The sequence below is a fragment of the Hypanus sabinus genome, chromosome 5 (genome assembly GCF_030144855.1).
Source record: "Hypanus sabinus isolate sHypSab1 chromosome 5, sHypSab1.hap1, whole genome shotgun sequence".
In the NCBI taxonomy this organism is placed as follows: Eukaryota; Metazoa; Chordata; class Chondrichthyes; order Myliobatiformes; family Dasyatidae; genus Hypanus; species Hypanus sabinus.
The window spans coordinates 71,136,222-71,159,091 of record NC_082710.1 but is presented as its reverse complement, the minus strand read 5'-3'; the positions used below and the strand labels follow the sequence as shown (position 1 = coordinate 71,159,091).

Sequence of the window (22,870 nt, the reverse complement as noted above, 5' to 3'; positions counted from 1 at the left end):
GGTGGAAGGAGCATCATGGTTTGGTGCTGTTTTGCTGCCGCAGGACCTGGACTGCTTACTATCATTGAGAGAACAATGTATCAAGGAAAGCTGGGGAAAATTGTACCACATTTTACAGGAGAATGTCAGGGTAGCTGTCTGAAGCTTAATAGAAGTTGGATGATGCATCGACAAAGATCTAAAAGACGAGTAAATCAACAACAGAATGGTTTAAAAAGAAGAAAGTTCATTGTTTGGAATGGCTGAGTCAAAGTCCTGTCCTTAATCCTATTGAAATGTTGTGGAAGGACCTGAAGCAAGCAGTTCATGCAAGGAAGCCCACCAACATCCCAGAGTTGAAGCAGTTTTGTAAGGAGGAATGGCCGAAAATTCCTCCAAGCCAACGTTACTGGAAACAGTTGAAGCTATTGTTGTATAAGGGGGTCACACCAGTTTCTGAAAGCAAAGGTTCACATACAGTCGTCCCTCGGTATCCGCGGGGGATTGGTTCCAGGACCCCTGCGTATACCAAAATCCACGGATGCTCAAGTCCCTTATATAAAATGGAGTAGTATTTGCATATAACATACGCACGTCCTCCTGTATACTTTAAATCATCTCTAGATTACTTATAATACCTGATACAATGTAAATGCTACGCAAATAGTTGTTATACAGTATTGTTTAAGGAATAATGACAAGAAAAAAAGGTCTGTACATGTTCAGTATAGACACAACAATCGTAGCTCTTCTGGGAATGCTGATGCTGCCTCCCGATGCTGATTCTCCCATGATCTTTAAGTTCTTGAGGCTGCGGTGCTTTACATAGCTAGCCAGCCATCCCTTACTGGCCTTAAATTCCTTCCTCTCGCTCACAACACAAGTAGCAAACAAACGAGACGCGAGGTGAACAATGCTCAAATGACTGCTGGAGAGAGACTGAGGATCTGTGAAATGGCGGGAGGCTACAGCAGGGTATGCCTACACATCACTTCATTCGCGTGGATTCAGCGTAGTGCTCGGCGCGCGGCAAATTCAAATTCTGCTTTTTGGAACTTTCTGGAATTTTTTTTTTTGAATATTTTCGATCCGTGGATGCAGAACCCACGGATATGGAGGGCTAACTTTACTTCTTCCAACAAATACATGTAATATTGGATTACTTTTCTCAATAATGAACAAGTATAATGTATTTTGGGTATTTATTTAATTGGATTCTCTTTATCTAGTGTTAGGACTTGTTTGAAGATCTAATCATATTTTAGGTCATATTTATGCAGAAATAGAGAAAATTCTACAGGATTCAAAAACTTCCCAGCACGACGGTAGGTTTGTCCTAGCCTTCTGAGAACTAACACTCAAATCCAGCTGACCCCCTGTTGAACCTCCTCTGCACCCATTCCAAAATGTCTCTGTCCTAACTAACATGACGAGCAGAACTGCACATAATACTCTAAGTGTCACCTAACTCAAGTTTTGTACAGCTGTAACATTACTTCTCTACTTAATACCCTGACCGATTGAAGATAAGTGTTCCTTAGAACTTTTTTACCACCTCAGGGAACTTGTACCCCAAGATTCCTCTGTACATCAACGTCACTAAGAGTTCTGCCATTTAATGTGTAATTTCATTTTACACTTGACCTTTCAAAGTGCAACATCTTGCCCTTGTCTGAATTAAACAACATTTTTCTGCCCATATTTGCAGCTGGTCTCTATCCTGCTGAATCTTTCTTTACTCTCCACAACTCCGCCAATTTTTCTGTCACCTGCAAACTAACTGGAAGATGTTTTCAGATAGGATGTTATAGTAAATTTAAAAAAAAAATTCCAGATATTGGAAACGTAACTAATCAGGTTACCTCCATGTCACTCCTTGTATCCATCACAAATTACAGAGATCCTAGCATTGATCCTTGCAGAACACCACTCCACTACTACTCTCTCTTTTCTATGGTCAAGTTGGTTTTGTATCCTATTTACCATTGTTCCCATGTTCGTTGGTCTTTTGAATTAGTCTACCATGGAGATCTTCTGGAACGTTTTACTAAAATACACTTGTACAGCATCCATTACCCTGCAGTCAACGGTCATCGCTCCTCAAAACAGTTTAATCATGTTGGTAAGGCATGCCATGCCCCACACAAGCCATGTTGACTGTACCTAATAAGTCTATGCTTTTCTGGATGAGACTAGATCTTGTGCCCAAGAACCTTCTTAAATAATTTGCCTATCACTGATGTAAGGCTCACAAGGCTAGAATTTCCTGGTTTGCCCCTATTGCCTTTATTAAATAAATGAAGAGTATTGCCCACTCTCCAGCCCTCTAGGAACTTGCTTTGGCTAAAGAGGCCTGGCTTTGTGAACTTCCATTCCGAATGCTGTTTGCTTGCTTTTATTGTTTAGTGATTCTTTTCTCTCAGTTTGGCTGCTCTTCTTTTGTTTTTAATGGGTTTCTTTGTTTCGTGGTGCCTGTAAGGAGATGAATCTCAAGGTTGTATGAGGTATACATTGATAATAAATATACTTTGAACAGATCTGTCAAGTCTTTCTCAGTAACATGGGTTAAACAGCAGCAGGCCATGGATTTGTTTGCCATAATGATCTTCAAAAGCCACAAAACCACCATCACTTTGATGTTTACATGGCCTCGCTGAGTGACAGGACAATCTGTGGAAATGGGCTATGTCATTAGAACATAGGACGTGTTAATAAAGTGACTCTCCTCAAAAGAGTTGTAGAGGATCAGGCATTCAAGGCAGAATTTGATTTTGTTAAGAGAATTGAGGGACATGGAGTTGGCTTAGGAACATCACACTGAGCTGAATCACACTGATCTTCATGATGAGCAGAATGGCCTAGAATACTTTTTATTTGTTGTGATTTTTTGCTGTTTGTACATTTCTATCTAAGCCTTTAGGTCTCCTCGCTTTTAATTTTTGAATTAATTTCTCATTATGCCTTCAATGGTTCCCTTCTATTTTATCAGGTTGCATTTGTTTCTAATTTTCTATTCGATTAACTTGATTACAACTTCCTTAATCTCTTGGAAAATTCTTCATTGTTGGCCAAAATCTCCTATTTTTGTGTTGTTGACAAATTTCAAGATCTGTGCAAATTTAAGAAATTGTATGCTGACTTAATCATTTGCCAAGCATTAAAGTGCTATTTTGATGTTTTTGCAGCTTTACTCCAATAAAAGCAACCTTGTTTTGTGTGACTCAGCTAGATTTTTGCACAATATGCCAGCTATTTTAAAATAAACCATTGCAAAATAATGTACTTTGTAAAAAGAATGACAATAAATAAAACTGGAAATAATATTTTTCTTTTACCAAGAAAGGCAATCCTTCATCTATCTTTGTATTATTGATTATCCGTCTGATGACAGAGGACATGTTCGCCTATGTCATTCAACATGAGGGTGATAAAGGAGGAAAAAGACTTTTATATTTAAGAAATATAAATAAAAAGTGCTAGTCCTAATTGCCAATATTGTGCTAATATGTTGTTCTGAAACATTTGTTTGCAGGTTTGACAGAATTGCACGTACAAGGCAGACAATGCACAATGATGGTTTAAATTCACTCAAATATAAAGTGCTAGAAATCAAGAAATATCCATTATACACCTTCATTGATGTGGATATTGGTGGTCCTGGAAGGCCGCCTTCCTGAGTGTAACAAAAAATGAAGAACTTCTTGAAACACGGTCAACTAAATCAAATTTGAATTTTGTTTTATACCTTATGTGCCTTATTCAGTTGCATTTGTATGCTGCATATCCTTCTTGCCTGTTGCTGAAGTCACTGTGGTTCCTATGCCTTAATTATGGGAAATTGATAATATTAAATACGTATTTTTAAAAGTAGTATCTAGTAAACCTAAAAACAGGTTATTTGACAAAGAAATGCCTACATGCAAAAATATTTTTGTTACATTTTCTTAATCAGGTTTGTCATTTTATTTCTATATCTACATTTTACTTTTGGACCCTCAGGAATTCTCTAACGCTTTAATCCAAATAAATTCTTTTTCTCAATCATTTGTTTTTTTTAATTGACACATTTCTGCTCTTTCTGTGAATTGCTTCAAAAGTGTTGCTAATTTATTTGAAATATTGTTGCCTTAGAAATGTGATACCTGAATTGTGATATTTACCTGCTCAAACCAAGCTGCTTTTCTATTGTTTCTTGTTGGAAGATTTGGGATGGGAGAATTGATTCTCTTCTGACAGTAACATTTGTTCAACTTTAAGTTTGAAAGTTGTATTTCACAGGCATTTGGCTATCTGTACTGAGGCTTCAACACTGGGAAGAATATTCAAAGAACCAAATACCAAGTTACATTATTATTTTTAATTGTTCTTGTGAGATGAGTGGTACAGTCAAGCTCCTGTTTATAGTCCATTTCCTCCTTGTGAAAGTTGTGATGATTTCCTTGAAACATCTTGGTAATTGTGCATTAACAATAGTATTGGTTGAATGTTGACCCAATTACGCTTGAAGTGGAGGTTTTGGTTTCTGGGTGATTTTCAGCTTGTGTTGGACAGGCTACTTTCTATCAAGTAGCAAATGGATACTGTATGCACTGGTTGGGCAACAAGCATGCACTGCACATCCATTGACTTGGTGTCTTCAATGGACACTGAAGCTATGATAGCTTTTTTAAAATTGTTACCACTTTTGCCTAGGACTACAGTTGAGATAATATGTTTAAAAAGCTGCATTGAAAATCCTTTGAACGTGGACTAATTCTCATCCAAATTTGTAAAGAATGGAGGATTTTAAAGAAGGTGACTTCTGGCTCTTTGACATCCATCCTGGAAAAGAGTATGGAACCATGTATGAGATTCTCAGTCCAACATTAAACTCTTGCCAAGCAGCATTAAGGGAGTTGCTTGAATTTATGACATTAGTAAGAAAGGCCGTAGCTGTGCTTTGGCATCACTGAAAACAGCTTCTTGGTGACACTCTGGATGATTTTATTGCTGGAAGGTTTTCTCTTTTGTACACAAGTATTGCTTGTTTCTTTGTAAAATGCCTTTGATTCTATCTATCATCTCCTTGTCATTCACAGTTGGGGTAGTTTATAAAGGAAGCTTGATATTTTTCATTCTCCATTTGGTGTATAGCTCACTTCGCACAATTCTTGTATCTCTTTTAGGGATTGCTACAAGCTCTGGTTTGATCTTTCTGGATGCTTTAAGTCTGTTGTTTAACCACTTAGACCCAACATCACTAATTTGGAAAATCTGGCAAAGACAAATTTTGTGACTTTGCGGTAAACTGGTTGTGAGATAACCGTTACTCTGGAAACCTATTCTGAGATTGAGTCATGTAGTTTTACAATTATTTACTGAAATGGTTAGCCAGAACTCTGCAGTTTGTCGGTTTTCTTTCTTTGGATTATGTCTGGGTTCTTAGACTTTTTCTATCACAGTTACTAAAGCCTTGAATTGCATAAAGCAGAAAGGGGGTCATGATGGTCCGTGAATCCTCAGAGGGAAGTCCTTGTAGGATGTGCCACTAACTAAATACATTGTCTTTCTTTAGTTGCATGGATTCAAATTGACAATATGTAGGGGAGGCCTTGGTCTGTAATGTCTCATGAAAACTGATCCAGTGCCCTACAGTCTTTGATTCAAATATTACCATTAAAAAAAATCTGCTAACTGGCAAGATTTCTGTCCTCTAGTAAATGTTTCTGCTAAAATCTCATAGACTCCCTCAATAAGCAACATGTTCAAGACAAATGATTGTTTAAAGTCAGCTACTCGGCTGCATCCCTACCTCATTCTGCGTACTGTGTAAATTACCTTTCAAATTTGATTGTTCAACTTCTTCCAAATTCCGACAATTAATTTTAGAAAGTATGCAAGTTGGGCAAGCCTGGCAAAACTAAGATTGGGCATGTGAAACTAAAATGCCATAAGATATGAAAGGCAGAGTACATTATGCCGAACCTTGAGTTATCTGCTCCATCCATTAAGGGCATGACTGCTTTGGTGCCCTGCTCTCCATTCCATTGTCCTGATCAATGGCTATAAAGATTTGTATCACTACAGCCCAGAACCATCCCAGCTGTAAACACCAATGACTTTATATTGACTATAGGAGAGAAAGCTCCTGTCCTAAAACTCCAAAGATACCTTAATGAGAGGAGAAATTTCTTCCTGACAGTCTTAAGAAGTTAACCTCACACACCGAGCTTCTTTTCCCTGATTCTAGTGTGCTGACTGAGGCAAACAAGCCTCCCATATCTACTCTGAAGCCTTGTGACATGATTACGATCAAATTCATATGTGTAGATTAGCAAGCATTTTGAAGTAGACATGTAGTGTGACCCAGGACGGTTGGTGTCTTCCATGTACTTACCTCTGGAGTGGTGAGTAGACATCGCTTGATGATGCAGAGTGAAAGTCTGAATGCATCTGACATGAAGTTGTCCTCGTAAAACCAGATAAACACATCAAGTTGTGGGCCTGACAGATGTTGGCTGCAAATAAAGAAACATGTAAAAACTTATACACTGCTACTGTTTTCCACTTTAATTGTGTGAATTTACAGCTTTTCATGGCTGTAACAGTTCCCATGACTTTCACAAGATTATTTTTTTCAATTTCTAACTGAGCATATATTTAATTCTTTCTTTAACCTTTAGCTCCACCTTGATTTACCAGCACTTATTCCTTGCCTCCAGAAAACGCAAATTCTTTAAAATGTCATCTATCTGCTTTGCTGCAATTAGTTACACCAAACAGGTTTATTGATTTACTATGTTCCTTTGTGCTCTGTTGAATCTCTAAACATTCCCAATAATTCAGATGTTTCATGTAACATCAGTTGATTGCCTCTATCTAATGTAATCTTTTAAAGCTAGTTTGTTTCTATAACATTGTCGTACACAGACCTCTGAACACTGGCTTGTGGTGCTGGTCAGTCGTTCTCTCCTCTCTAACCCACTGCCGATGGGTGCCATTCATCCTCCTGGGCCATTTTTTTTTGCTGAAAGCATTATTAAAAAGAGACTCATTTCTCCAAACACTAATACTTGGAAGTCAGGAGAGCAGACCTTAATTACCCAATTTTGATATTGCTGAGGCTCTTCTACCCCCATTGTGATATTGACCCTGGACTGTAGCAAACAATGAATTTTCAATTGAATATTGAGCAAAATTGCTACTTTATTCCTTATATTTTACAGTTTTAGTTGTGTGCTGCCTTAATTATCCAAGCCAATAATCTGCAGTTGTCTTTAATTCTCAGTCTTATATTTTTACCAAGTAAACTCTTATCGTCCTATTGTAGCTTGTGTCCCTTTAATCTTGCAGTCTGTTGGCAATTGAGAGCTTGCAATGCCTTTGACTTCAATTACTAAGTACAGGTTTATTTCCTGCTTCAAAAAGATGCTGTTGAAGAAAAGTTGATAAAGATTTTACGATGTACATTAAATTAAAATTGCTTATTTTTTTTTGTAATCATGTAGACAAGTCCTAGATTTAGCATGTGAATCATGAATTCAATTTAACACGACTTGTATTTGGTGCGAGGGAAACCAGATCAAAATCTGATTTTTATTTTTGCTTAATAACATTTGTTTATGTTTTTGCAAATACCCCAGTTATGTGTCGATACATTTATGAAGAATGATTTGTATTTTTGCTAGTTTTTGTCACCCTGGTGTGCCTGATAAATTAATGTTTGACAGGGAAGAATTCCCTACACTACCCTTTCACAACTACTTCATCTATCATTCGTATGTTTTCAGCAGCCATTTACTGTGCAATAACTTAACTGTGGTCATTTGTATTTTCCATAGAACTATTTTGATATAATCTGTTATGAAGGTGTTCTGATATTCATTTTCTGATTTTTTTTTCTTTAATCCTGTGCTTTTCATTTTTAAATATATTTTGACCACCTTTGGTTTTTAATATTGAAACTTATTTGAACAAAATAAGTTTAAAACTTATTTTAAACTTTTTTATTGGACTGCTGTGCGGAATATTGTAATGAAAAGTTGCTTCAGATTTATAAGGTTGACATCAAGCTAATTTTGTGGGGTGGTAACAGCTTAATAAATGTCTTTTTTTATTTACCTCTCAATAAGTCAGTGCGACTTGTTCTGACTAGAACAGTATATTTTTGAGATGAAAATGAGATCAATTGATGTTTACACTCAGATTTGTAAATTTTTGCACTTGGAATCAAATATAAAAAATATTTAAGCTGCCGGTTTTTATTCTCAAAGTTTTTTAGTTTGTTTCTTTGATTTAAAATATAAGACCAAAGTACCCAATAATCAAATCTTTATTGCATGAGAAAATCCACTAGTAGGTAAAGGCACGTTTTGTTGTAAATAAAATTATTTTGAAACAAAATTAAGTGTATCATTCTTATTTTGAAGTAGTATATTTCTTGCTTCAAGCACATGTAAATCTGGGGTGTTGTATTCATAGAACACAGAAATCTACAGAACACTACAGGCTGTTGGGTCCATAATGTCGTGCCAACCATGTTAACCTACTCTAGAAACTGCCTAGAATTTCCCTAGAGCATAGCCCTCTATTTTTCTAAGCTCCATGTACCTATCTAAGAGGCTCTTAAAAGACCCAATTGTATCCACCTCCACCACCACCGCCGGCTTTGCATTCCACGCACCCATCACTCTGTGTGGGAAAAACTTACCCCTGACATTCCCTGAGTACCTATTTCCAAGCACCCTAAAACTATACCTCCTTGTGTTGCCCATTTCAGCCCTGGGGAAAAAGCCTCTGGCTATCTATATGATCAATGCCCCTCATCATCTCTTGTCAAGTCACCTCTCATCCTCTGTTGCTTCAAGGAGAAATGGCCAAGTTCTGTCAACCTATTCTCATAAGGCACACTCTGCAATCCAGGCAACATCCTTGTAAGTCTCCTCTGCATTTTCTATAGTACCTACATCTTTCCTGTAGTGAGGTGACCAGAACTGAAAACAGTACTCCAAGTGGAGTCTTACTAAGGTCTTGTATAAATGTAATTTTACCTCATGACTCTTGAACTCAGTCCCACTGTTGATGAAGACCAACACACCATACGCCTTCTTAACAACACTCTCAACTTGTGCAGCAGCTTTGAGTGTCCTATGGACATGGACCCCAAGAACTCTCAGATCCTCCACACTGCCAAGAGTCTTGTCACTAATATTATATTATGTCTTCAAATTTGACCTACCAAAATGAACCACTTTGGGTTGAGCTCCATCTGTGACTTCTCTGCCCAGTTTTGCATCCTATGGATGTCCCACTGTAACCTCTGACAACCCTCTAGGCTATCCACAATGCACCCAACCTTTGTGTCATCAGAAAATTTACAAACGCACCCTTCCACTTCTTCATCCAGGTCATTTATAAAAATCACAAAGAGGAGGGGTCCCAGAACAGATCCCTGCAGAACACCACTAGTCACCAACCTCCATGCAGAATATAAACCACCTACAATCACCCTTCGCCTTCTGTGGGCAAGGCAATTCTGGATCCACAAAGCAAGGCCTCCTTGGATCCCATTCCTCCTTACTTTCTGAAGGAGCCTTACAGAGGGAACCTTATCAAATGCCTGACTAAAATCTATGTACACTACATCCACTGCTCTACCTTCATCAATGTGTTTTGTTACATTCTCAAATAATTCAATAAGGCGTGACTATCTCTAATCAGATTAGGTCTATCCAAATGCCCATAAATCCTGCCCCCCAGGATCTCCTCCAATAAGTTGTCCACCACTGAAATCAGACTCGGAGGTCTATAATTTCCTGAGTTTTCTCTACTCTCAGAAATCTCACACAGTTCATCCTCTTGTTCTACACATATTTGTAGAATGCTTTGGGTTTTCCTTAATCCTTCTCACCAAGAACCTTCTCATGTCCCCTTCTTGCTCCTAATTCCATTCTTAAGCTCCTTCCTAGCAACTTTGTAATTTTCCAGAGCTCTAACTGTACCTAGTTTTTTGAACCTTTTGTAACCTTTTCATTTCTTTAACTAGATTTTCTACATGCTTTGTACATCATGGTTCTTTTACCCTACCTTCCTTTCCCTACTTCAATGAAACATAACTGGAACACCATGCAAATGTTTTCCCGGAGAACATCTGCTCCCAAGTTCCTAATAGCATCATATTTCTCTCTACCCCAATTAACTTTTTCCAAATTGTCTGCTCCCATCCCTCTCTGGTGCTATGCTGAATGCTCTCCCACTGAGAGATCTGACACCTGACCAGGTTCATTTCCCAACAACAGATCAAGTACGGCCTCTCCTCTAGTTGGTTTGTCTACATATTGTGTCAGGAAACCTTCTTGAACACACCTAACAAGCTCCACCCCATCTAAACCCCTTGCTCTAAGGAGATGCCAATCAATATTAGGAAAGTTAAAATCTCCCATCACAACAACCCTATTATTATTGCACCATTCCAGAATCTGCCTTCATATCTGTCTGCTCCTTGATATCCCTGTTACTACTGGGGAGTCTATAAAAAACACCCAGTAGAGTTATTGCCCCTTTCCTGTTTCTGACTTACACTCAGACTGACTCCATACACCACCCCTCCATAACTTCCTTTTCTGCAGCTGTGACACTACCCCTGATTAGCAATGCCACGCCCCCACCTCTTTTGCCTCCCTTTCTGTTCTTTTTGAAACATCTGAAGCCTGGCGCGCACTGCAGCCATTCTTGTTCCAGAGACATTGTTATGGCCACAATGTCACAGTTCCACGTATTGATCCACGCTCTAAGTTCGTCCGCCTTGTTTATGATACTCCTTGCATTAAAATAGATGAATCTCAAACCATCAGGCTGAGTGTATCTTTGCTCTAACACCTGCCTATTCTTCCTCACAAACTCACTACAGGCTGTCTCTACATGTGCTCCAACCTCCTCATCTTCTGCCTCTTCAGTTCAGTTGCCACCCCACCCCCCCAGCGAATCCAGTTTAAACTTTCCCCAATAGCATTAGCAAACCTCTCTGCCAGGATATTGGTCCCCCTCAGATTCAAGGGCAACTCGTCCTTTTTGTACAGGTCACACCTGCCCCAGAAGAGGTCCCAATGATCCAAAAATCTGAATCCCTGTCCCCGCTCCAATCCCTCAGCCACGCGTTTATCCTCCACCCCATTCCATTCCTATCCTCACTGTCACGTGGCACAGATAGCAATCCCAAGATTTCTACCCTTAAGGTCCTGTTTCTCAGCTTCCTTCCTAACTCCCTGTAATTCTGCTTTCAGGACCTCCTCCCTTTTTCTACCTATGTCACCATGTACCATGACCTCTGGCTGCTCACCGTCCCATTTTGGGATATTGTGGGCACAACAGAAACATCATAAACCCTGGCACCTGGGAGGCAAACTACCATCCTTGTTTCTTTTTTCACACCCACAGAATCACCTGTCTGTCCCCCTAGAGACCCCTATTACTGCTGCCAGCCTCTTCAGTTCCCTACCCTTCTGAGCCATAGGGTCAGAGGCTCGGCCACTGTGGCTTCCCCCAGATAGGTTGTTCTCCCCCCCCCCCCGAATAGTACTCAAAATGGAGTACTTATTGTTAATGGGACAGCCACAGGGGTGCTCTCTGCTACCTAACGCCCTCCCTTCCCTCTCCTGATGGTCACCCACCTATCTGTCTCCTGTGACCACAGGGTGACTACCTGCCTGTAGCTCCTGTCTATCACCTCCTCACTCTCTCTGACAAGCTGAAGGTCATCGAGCTGCAGCTCCATTTCCCTAACCGGGCAATGTTGTGCCCATCAGGGAGGCGAGAAGTCTCTCGGATATCCGACATCTGACACCCAGAACAGAAAGCTGGCCTCGCAGTCATACCCAATATTCTTGTTAGAGGAGGGGACAAAAGTAACCTACCTCACCTAGGCCCGTCTTCACCGAGGCCCTGATGAGCCAAAGCTTGCTCTCTGACATACACTATTCTGACGACTGCTCTACTGGATGGTGTCTCTCTCTTATTTTGCAGCTTTCTCAGCAACGACGTGCTACTGCATCAGCACACTTCTCCCCAACCTGTGCAAAGTTCACTCTCTCTTCAGTTTGATTGGTTCACCGCTAATGCACCGAGCTCTGCGAAACACTCCTTTTTTAAACTCCTCTCCCCAACCTGCGCAAAGCTCTCTCTCTCTCTATGAATCGATTGGACGCCACTAAAAAGCTGTCTTTGGATGTGATGTTAAACCATAGTCCTTTCTGCTTTCTTTGGGTCCATGGAATAGAGGCTTTGTGATGAGCGGGATAAATTGTAGACACGAGAAACTGCAGATTCTGGGATCTTGGTGGAGGAGAAGAGTGGCTGACCACCAACTGTGGAGCAAAGGGACAGTTGATGTTGAAATCGCCATGCAAGGCTGGACCTGAAACAATCTGACCATTCCTTCACTTCCACACATGTGGCTGGACCTGTTGAGTTATTCCAGCAGACTGTTTTGGTTACAATTTATTCCCCCAATCAATAGATCATCTGGTTGTTATTGTAGATGTGGAATTTTATGAATTGATATTGTTCTCAACTGTACAACTATGTAAATTTTGGCTATGAGGCACTTTAAGTCTAGATGCTTCTATTCAATCAATCATTCCACTTCCACCCTGTACTCTCTACTTGTTACAAGGGCCAAAACAAACTTCAGAGCAGTGTTTCATATTGCTACTTGTATGACTTGATACAGAATTCTCCAACTTTAGATAACTCGTTTGTTCTTTGTTTCCATCAGGACTAACCACTGTTGCCTGCTATTCTTTCTTCCCACTGCCTCTATTTTGTTTCATTTCAAAACACAAACTACAATCTTAACTGTATGTTACCCAAGCAAAGGTGATTAACTGGCAGATTATTTCACCCTACCAAAGCATTTCCCTTTGTTTCAGCCAATGCCCTTTCCCAAGCTGACTTGGAATTGGATGTGAAATGCTATTTCCTTTTCCACAGGTGTCAGCCTGGAACTGCTTATCCAGCATTTTCTACATAAGTAGAATATGTGAAAGAGAGAATGAGTTAGTTTTTCCTTAAGGGAGGAATTGTTTGAAGAGAAAAATATTTCTGATCAGTTTAACATGGCTGTAAGAAGCACATTTTGTTATTTATGTGTTGCTAATAGGAGACCACAGCTAGAGAGATCAGGTGGAAGTGACATACTGACAGCAACATCTCAGTCACTCCCATGGACTGAAAATGTATTGTTATCCCTTTGTGTGCAACCTGCTGGTGAGTTTCACTTATCGAGATGGGACTTGGAGTGAAAGGTGCGAGCAAGTGTTTCAACAAGGGAGGCCTCAGGACTTACTGGTAAATTTCAATTATCAAGACCCTAAAAGAGGCATGCCAGCAACAAATGAAAAGTTAGGAACCAGTGGGGCAGCTGTTTTGGAATGGCCAAAGGTAGAGTGGTGAACATAGAACATAGAAAGTCTACAGCGCATTACAGGCCCTTCGGCCCACAATGTTGTGCCGACAATGTAACCACTCTAGAGACTGCCTAGAATTTCCCTACCGCATAGCCCTCTATTTTTCTAAGCTCCAGGTACTTATCTACAAGTCTCTTAGAAGACCCCATTTATTTATTTGCCTCTGCCAGCATCACCGTCTGCCCATTCCATGCACTCACCACTGTCTGTGTGAAAATCCTACCCCGACATCTCCACTGCACCTATTTCCAAGCACCTTAAAAATATGCCCCCTTGTGTTAGCCAATTCAGCCCTGAGTAAAAACCTCCGGCTATCCACATCTCGTCATCTTATACACCTCTATCAGGTTACCTCCCATCCTCCGCTGCTTCAAGGAGAAAAGGCCGAGTTCACTCAGCCTATTCTCATAAGACATGCTCTCCAATCCAGGCAACATCCTTGTAAATCTCTGCACTCCCCCTGTAGTATCCACATCTTTCCTGTAGTGAAGTGACCAGAACTGAGCACAGTACTCCAAGTGGGGTCTGACTAAGGTCTTATATAGCTGTAACATTACCTCTCAGCTCTTGAACTCAGTCCCATGGTTGATGATGGCCAACACACCATACATCTTCTTAACAACATTGTCAACCTGTGCAGCAGCTTTGAGTGTCCTACAGACACGGACCCCAAGATCCCTCTGATTCTCCACACTGCCAAGAGTCTTACCATTAATATTATATTCTGTCTTCAAACTTGACCTATCAAAATGAACCACTTCACATTTATCTGGATCAAAGTCCATCTGACACTTCTCAGCCCAGTTCTGCATCTTATCAACATCCCGCTGTAATCTCTGACAACCTTCCAAACTATCCACAACGCATGCAACCTTTGTGTCATCAGCAAACTTACTAACCCATCCCTCCACTTCCTCATCCAAGTCATTTACAAAAATCACAAAGAGGAGGGGTCCTTGAACAGATCCCAGCAGAACATCACTGGTCACCAACCTCTATGCAGAATATGAACCATCTACAACCACTCTTTGCCTTCTGTGGGCAAGCCAATTCTGGATCCATAAAATGAGGTCTCCTTGGATCCCATGCCTCCTTATTTTCTGAATGACCTTCACATGGGGTACCTTATCAAATGCCTTGCTCAAATCCATATACACTACATCTACTGTTCTACCTTCATCAATATGTTCAATCATATCCTCAAAGTTTCAATCAGGCTCGTAAGGCACGACCTGTCTTTGACAAAGCCATGCTGACTACTCCTAATCATATTATGCCTCTCCAAATGCTCACTACTCCTGCCTCTCAGGATCTTCTCAAACAACTTACCCACCACTGGATTAAGACTCACTGGTCTATAATTTCCTGGGTTATCTCTACTCCCTTTCTTGAACAAAGGAACAACATCCATGCCCCTCCAATCCTCATCAAGGGATTAAGAGGAGCTGCAGTTGTCTCAAGAGGCTTTGGTTTTGAAAAGTTAAGAGTTAGAGGCCCAGGTGCGGGAGGGAGAGTAACTAGTTATTTAAAACAAAAGTTTCTGTGAGAAAGAACAGTTATGGTTTTATTTTGTTTTTCATCCTTAGTCCTTGATTCAGAGTAGGCAGGATGGTAGGTAGGACAGTGGAATGCTCCTTTTGCCAAATATACTAGGTTAGGGAAATGTTTGGTCTTCCTGATGACAACGTCTGGGGGAAGTGTACCCAGGTACATGTCCTGAGAGACTAGGTCAAGGAACTAGACTTGGATGTACTGGGGATCATCTGGGAACCAGAGGGCTTCATAGAGAACACTTACATTGAGGTGGCCACGAGGTACAGGGTTCAGGAGAGGTAGAGCAGGTCAGCAGTCAGTTCAGGGTTGTCCTGACTTGACCACCTCCCTCAGCAACAGCAACAGTCAGGTCAGTGGCACTGTGGTTGGTTCGGTGAGGCTCAATTAGGGAAGGGTCAAGTCAGGCAGAGTAATAGTGATAGGAGACTCGTTAGGCTAGGACAGGGGTCGGCAACCTTTACCACTGAAAGAGCCGCGGGTTGCCGACCCCTGGGCTAGGATGATGGACAACAGATTCTGTGGCCACAAGAGAGATGCCAGGATGTTTTGTCACCTCGCAGGTGCTAGGATCTAAACTGTCTCTCAAAGGCTGCAGAAAATTTGAGGGTGAACAGTTTGAGTCTGGTGCTCATGTTGGTACAAATAACCTAGCTAATAAGATATAGGAGCAGAATTAGCCCATTTGGCCCATTGAGTCTGCTCTACTATTCCATCATAGCTAATTCAATTTCCCTCTCAGCCCCAGTCTCCTACCTTCTCCCCATAACCTTTCATGCCCTGAGCAATCAAATATCTATCTTCTGCCATAAATATACATAAAGTCTTGGTCTCCACAGTGGCTTGTGGCAAAGAATTACACAAATTCACCTCTCTCTGACTAAAGAAATTCCTCTTCATCTCCATTCTAAAAGGAAGCCCCTCTGTTCTGAGACTGTGTACTCTGGTCTTAGATCCTCCCACCATAGGAACATCTATCAAGGTCTTTCTCCATTTGATAGGTTTCAGTGAGGTTACCCTTCATTCTTCTGAATTCCATTGAAAACAGGTCCACAGCCATCAGACGCTCTTCATATGACAAGCCATTCAATCCTGGAATCATTTTCGTGAACCTCCTTTGAACCCTCTCCAGTTTCAGCACATCCTTTCCAAGACAAGAGGCCCCACCTGCTCACAATACTCTGAGGCTTTATAAAGTTTCATACTATATCCTTGCTTTCATTTCTAGTCCTCTTAAATGAATGCTAACATTGCATTTGCCTTCCTCACTGCACTCAAGCTGCAAATTAACCTTGAGGGAATCCTACATAAGGACTCCCAAGTCCCTTTGTGCCTCAGTTTTTGTATTTTCTCTCCATTTGGAAAATAGTCAACTCTTTTATTTCTTCTACCAAAGTGCATGACCGTACACTTCCCAACACTGTATTCTATTTCATAGGCACTCCAGAAATTTCCCACCTGGAATTCTGCACCAATCTAATTTTCCCTATCTATCTGCATATTGAAGTCCCCCTTAATGATGATACCATTGCTCTTTTAGCGTGCATTTTTTGTCTCCTGTTGTAATTTGTAGGCAACATTTATACTACTGTTTGGGAGTCTGTATACAATTCCTGACAGTATCTTTTAACCCTTCCCACTAGGATACTAGTTTCCCTCCAGTTCAGGTACAAACCATGGCTCACCATCCTTGAAAGCAAGACCAATGAACCAAATATCTTCGTGCCCAGTCTCTGTAGAGATGAGATCCTGCACAGTGATGAGTTGGGAAAGAAATTAAAATGTGGGACCTCAAGGTAGTGATCTCCAGGTCACTCCCAGTGTCGCGTGCACAGTGGTTCCCGGAGTCGAACAACACGCCAGGTGAATGTATGGCTGAAGAGCTACTGTAGTGGCAGGGATTCACGTTCTCGGACCATTAGGATCTCTTCTGTGGCAGAGATGACCTGTACAAGAGGGACAGATTGCAGCTGAATTAGAGGGGACAACTTCTGAGAGGGGAAAATTGCTTTTGCCACCAGGGGATTTTAAATGATATTTGGTGTTGGGGGGGTGGGGGTAGTCAAGAGCAAATCAGTGAGAAGACTGTGGTATGTGTGGCAATCCATGAGCCTAGTTATCAAAATAGTACATGGTAAAAGGCTTTAAACCACATCTACTTCAAGTAGCTTTACAGGTTATGTGAATGAACTGAAGGTGTGGAATGCCTTTGAGGAATGCAATATTGTGTCAATAGTACAAATATGTCTGAGAGAAGGGCTGGAATGACAGCTTATGATGGTTTTGCTGTGACATGAACAGGTAAGTGTTACCTTTTTAATGAGTAACGGTGGTGCTTAGTGAGGGTATTCTAACCTGGTCATTGTGTGTGTATATATCTTTATAAATAAGAAGGGATGGTCTCCTTGCTAGGGCTATATTATAGACTTTCAAATTGCCCACAGGAACTTGAGGAGCTGGTATATTGAGAATTTGCCATGTAGTTGATAGAATTGGAAGGTAGTGTCAGAGGGAGATTTCAAATTTCCTGTTATTGCCACGAGTGCAAAGTGCCTGGATGGATTAGAATTTTGGGGGTGCATTCAAGACAGTCCCTTGCCTACTTGGGAAAGAGCAATACTTGGACCTCTTAGGAAACCAGACAGGCCAAATAACTGAAGAAGCAGTTGGGGTGCACGTTGGGTCCAGTGAGGTTAGTATTACTGTTAGTATTAAAGTAGTTATAGGGAAAAAATAGAACAGGTGCACAGGTTAAAGCCCTTAACTGGAGCCGGGCTAACTTTGAGCACTTAGCTCAAAGCTGGGTTCTATTCAAGGGCTAAGGAACAGATAGCAAGTGGGAGCTTTTTTTAAAATGTCATATCAGGAGTCCAGGAGCAGCAGGTTCTTCCGTTATACTAACAGTAAAACGATGATTAGGGAGTAAGTAGGTCCATCAGGACTGCACTCGTGGAGGTGCAGGAGATAAGTGAAATGTTTAATGCCTGTTTCTCCTTGGTGCTTACGAGGGACAATATCATGGATGCCAAAGAACAATAGACATACCAAGTTCAGGGAACCCTGGTCAAGAGATGTCCAGTCTCTGTTCAGGACTTTTAGACAGCAGGGTAGAAATGAATCCCTTGGTGAATAAGAGCAGGTTTAGGAGGGCAATCAGGGTTAGGGTACAAAGAGTGTATGAGATAGTGTTGGTAGGCAGGGTTAAAGATAATCCAAAGAGGTTCTTCCGTTATACTAACAGTAAAGTGGTGATTAGGGAGTGAGTAGGTCCATCAGGACTGCACTCGTGGAGGTGCAGGAGATAAGTGAAATGTTTAATGCCTGTTTCTCCTTGGTGCTTACTAGGGACAATATCATGGATGCCAAAGAAATGAGAACAATGGGTAATGAGATCTTGGATCATATGCATATCACGAGGAAGGAAATAACTGCAGACTTGAACTTCAAATCCCTAGGGTCTAACAAAGTTCAGACTTTGTAATCAGACTTTATCCAGTCAAAGCAAATGTTGCCAACCAAATAGATGTCTGAGTCAGGTGGGGAATTCCTTCAATGAACAAAAGAAAATATCAACCCAGTGGCCACAGGTGGCAAAGCTATGGTTTAAACCTTATCACCTCTGAAAATAATTACCACAAATATAAACGTCTTGCACTGTTTCTTCCTTTGCCTACATTTATTATGAATAAAGATTTTATTTTAACTATAAAAAATAAAGGCCATTTTAACTATTTCTCCACATACAGATGTGCCTACAATGGTGAATTGACACCATTTTTTGTTTTTTTTCCCTTTTTAATTGCTGAAAGGCTGCCGGCTGTTTCAGTGTTTAGACATTTCAAAAAGGAAAGGGAGGGAGGTAAAAGAGGTGGGGAGTGGTATTGCTTATCAGGGATAGGATCACAGCTGCAGAAAGGAGGATATCTTGAGGGGTTAGTCAGTGTGGTAGGAAGTCAGAAACCAGAAGGGAGCAATCACTCTATTGGGAGTATCTTATAGACACCCCCAAGAGCAACAGAGACCATGAGGAACTGACTGGGAGCAAGATGTTGAAAATGTACAAAATAAGAGTGTTGTCATGGAAATCTTCATTGACCCTAACGTTGATTGACACCTCCTTAGTGCAAGAGGTTTAGATGAGGCAGAAGTTATTGGATGTGGACAGGAAGGATTCCTCACTCATCCTGTAGGCACACTGACCAGAGAGGAGGCTATTCTGAATCTGGTGTTAGGCAAAGAACCATGTCAGGTGTCTGTGTGTTAGTATTTCAGAGACAGAGACCACAACCTATAGCCGAGGAAAGGGAAAGAAGCAGATGGTATGGGCAAGTATTTAATTGGGAGAGGGCGAATTATGATGCTAGTAGACAGGTACTTGGGAGCATAAACTAGGAACAGATGCACTCAGGTAAAATGAGGCCGAATGGCCTACTCCTGCACCTACTGTCTATTGTCTATTGTATATGCACGACAGAAGTGTGAAAGTTGCTTAGGGAACACTTGCATGGGGCTCTGGATAGGGTTGTCCAGTTGAGGCAGGGGAAAGATGGAAGGGTGAGGAAATGGTTGTCAAGAGATTTAGAACATCTCGTCAAGAGAAAGAAGAAAGTTTTCTTAAGTTTTAGGAGGCCAAATTCAGACAGGCCTCTAGAGAGTTACAGGGTAGCCAAGAAGGAAGAAATGAACTTAGGAGAGTTAGAAGAGGCATGACAAGGCCTTTGTGAACAAGATTAAGGAAATATAAACCAAGGTGTTCTACATGTATGTGAAAGACGGAGCCAGAGTGAGGTGGGACTGATCAAGGATAGCAGAGAGAATGTGATTGGATTCAGAGGAGGTCCTGAATGAAATCTTTGCGTCAGAATTCACCAGTGTGAAAGACCCTAATGTTTGTGAGGACAGCATAAAGCAGGTTAATATACTGGAACATGACAATGTTAAGAAAGAGAATACACTGGAATTTTTGAAAAATGTTGTTTCCAGGGTCAGATGGGATATACTGCGAAGTTACTACAAAAAGAGAGGGAAGAGATTGTTGCGCCTTTGCTGGTGATCTTCTCGTCTCTCTGGCCACATAATTGGAGGGCGTCAAATGTTTTACCTTTGTTCAGGAAGGAAAGTAGAGATAACCCGAGGATTTATAGACCAATAGAGGACAAATCCTCCTTTAGAAGGAGGATGAGAGGAGACATGATAGAGGTGTACAAGATATTAAGAGGAATAGACAGAATGGACAGCCAGCGCCTCTTCCACAGGGCACCACTGCTCAGTACAAGAGGACATGGCTTTAAGGTAAGGGGAGGGAAGTTCAAGGGGGATATTAGAGGAAGGTTTTTCACTCAGAGAGTGGTTGGTGCGTGGAATGCACTGCCTGAGTCAGTGGTGGAGGCAAACACACTAGTGAAGTTTAAGAGACTACTAGTCAGGTATATGGAGGAATATAAGGTGGGGGATTATATGTGATGCAGGGTTTGAGGGTCAGCACAACATTGTGGGCCGAAGGGCCTGTAATGTGCTGTACTATTCTACGTTCTATGGTCTAAATTATTGGAGAAGATTCTTAAAGACAGAATATACATACACAATATATGGCGAAGCATATAGGGGTGGTCAGTGTGGCATTGCCTCATCAGCCTGAGAGAATTATTTGAAGTTGTGACAAAACACATTGATGAAGGTAGTGCAGTGGATGTGGTATTCAGTATATGGATTTTAGTAAGGCATTTAATACGGTTCCCTTTGGTAGACTCATTCGGAACATCAGGAGTCATGGGATACAGGGATACTTGGCTGTGTGGATACAGAATTGGCTTGCCCAGTGATTGTAGATGGAGCACATTTTGTCTATAGGTTTATCTATCGCCCCTGCCGTGTGTTGTGTACAAAGTTAGGTAGAGAGTGAAACACCTTCTAAAAATCACCTAGGCCAGGAGCGTTATTCAGGGTTTTTAATGAAAAAAATTTGTGAAACTGCAGAAAATTAAGTATTAGATTCAATACAGATTCATTGTGCCCCTGAATATACTAATATTATTGATTCTTTTCACAACCAGTGTGAACCAAGGTAATACACACCTGCAACATTCCATAATTACGCCATGTAGACCAGAGTGAATTTGTAGCACAATGATAGCTCATTCTGCCTTTAGAATACATTTTCTTTGGGATGTATCTATCCTACATCTCCTGAGTTGCTCCCACGAACTCCAGCCATTGCTGCCCCTGGGAGACAGTTCCTCCCCCAAGCCTCTGCAAGTCCCTTTACTCCACTGTAAAGTGGACTTTAGCTTTTTCTTCTCAAATTGTAGAGTGAATTCTATCATTTTATGACCACTGTCTCTTAAGCTCCTGTACCTTAAGGTCTCTAATGAATTCCAGTTCATTGCACAACACCCAATCCAGAATAGTTGATCTGCTAGTGGGTTCATGAGCTGCTCTAAAAACCCACCTTGCAGGCATTCAATAAATTCTCCCTCTAGGGATACAGCACCAACCAGGTTTTCCCCAATCTATCTGCATATTGGAACCATCCATGACTACTATAACATTGCCCTTTTGACGTGCATTTTCTGGCTGTAATTTATAGAGTACATCTATATGTCTGTATAACTCTGTATATACATCTATATAACTCACATCAGGGTATTTTTACCTTAGCTCTATACACAACGATTCCACACCCATGTCACCAGTTTGTAATGATCTGATTTCATTGTTCACCAACAGAGCCGCCCCAGCCCTCTGCACCTCTGCCTGTCCTTTTGCTATAATATGCTTGGATGCTTGGATGTTATGCGCCCAACTATGATCTTCTTTCAGTCACAGTTCAATGCTGTCCACAAAGTCATACATTTCAATCTGTAACTGTGCTCCATGTTCATCTTCCTTATTCTGTATATTGCATGCACTCAAATACACCTTTAGTCCTGCGTTCATCATTCTTTTCAATTTTTTCCCCCTTTTACGTTGTAACACATGCCAGTGGCTGCTAGCAGTCTCACTACACACGATTTGTGAACCAACCACCTCATCCCACCCCCTGCCAAATTATTTTAAACCTTCCCAAACAGCTCTAGAAAACCTGCCTGCAAGGACACTGGCCACCTTGGTGTAGCCTACCCCTTTCATACAGCTCGTACCTTCCCCAGAGGAGATTCCAATGGTCCAGAAATCTGATCCTCTACCGCTTGCACCAGTTTCTCAGCCACACATTCTTCTGACAAATCATGCTATTCTTATCCTGACTGGCAGCAATCCAGAGATTACTATTCTGGAGCTCAAGCTTTTCAGGTTGAACAAGCAGGAAATGCCTGATCACTATAGTTTAGCTTGCAATACTGTGACAGTTAGCACCATAACAGCACAAACAAGAGAAATCTGAGCAACACACACAAAATGCTGGAGGAACTCAGCAGGCCAGGCAGTGTCTAGGAAAAGAGGACAGTTGATGTTTCAGGCGGAGACTTTTCGACAGGAGTGGAGAAAAAAAATGCGAAGTAGATTTAAAAAGTGGGAGAGGGGAGAGATAAATACAAGGTGGTAGGTGAAACCAGGAGGAGGAAGGATGAAGTAAGGAGCTGGGAAGTTGATTGGTGGAAGAGATACAGGGCTGGAAAAGGACGAGTCCGATAGGAGAGAACAGAAGGCTACGGATGAAATAAAAGGGGGAGGAGCACCAGAGGGAATCAATGGGCTGGCAAGAAGATAAGGTGAGAGATGGAAAAGGGAATGGGAATTGGAGAAGGGGGGATGGTTGGGGGTCATTACTGTAAGTTCGAGAAATCAATGTTCATGCCGATGAGAGAAGAACCCTGTGCAGGGTCAACCCACGAAAGACCGCTGGACCAGACAACATGGACCTGGACCGGGTAGAGTGCTCAGGAGACGTGCAGACCAGC

The 22,870-nt window shown here is 41.3% G+C and overlaps 1 protein-coding gene and 1 long non-coding RNA gene across 2 annotated transcripts in view; one reads left to right on the top strand and one right to left on the bottom strand.

The window, feature by feature from the left end:
* b4galt1l (DP-Gal:betaGlcNAc beta 1,4- galactosyltransferase, polypeptide 1, like) overlaps positions 1–8,212 on the top strand; it is a 65,684-nt gene extending 57,472 nt beyond the window's left edge. The window contains exon 6 of the mRNA XM_059970117.1: positions 3,512–8,212. Coding sequence (XP_059826100.1) covers positions 3,512–3,656 — 145 coding nt within the window. The 3' untranslated portion in view covers positions 3,657–8,212. The remainder of the gene's footprint in view (positions 1–3,511) is intronic.
* On the bottom strand, positions 6,365–22,210 carry LOC132394239 (uncharacterized). Its single transcript, XR_009512230.1, has 3 exons — positions 22,112–22,210; positions 16,658–16,918; positions 6,365–6,476 (listed from the first exon to the last, which is right to left on the bottom strand). It is a non-coding gene; the product is annotated as an uncharacterized LOC132394239 (long non-coding RNA).
* Positions 22,211–22,870: the final 660 nt, after the last annotated feature.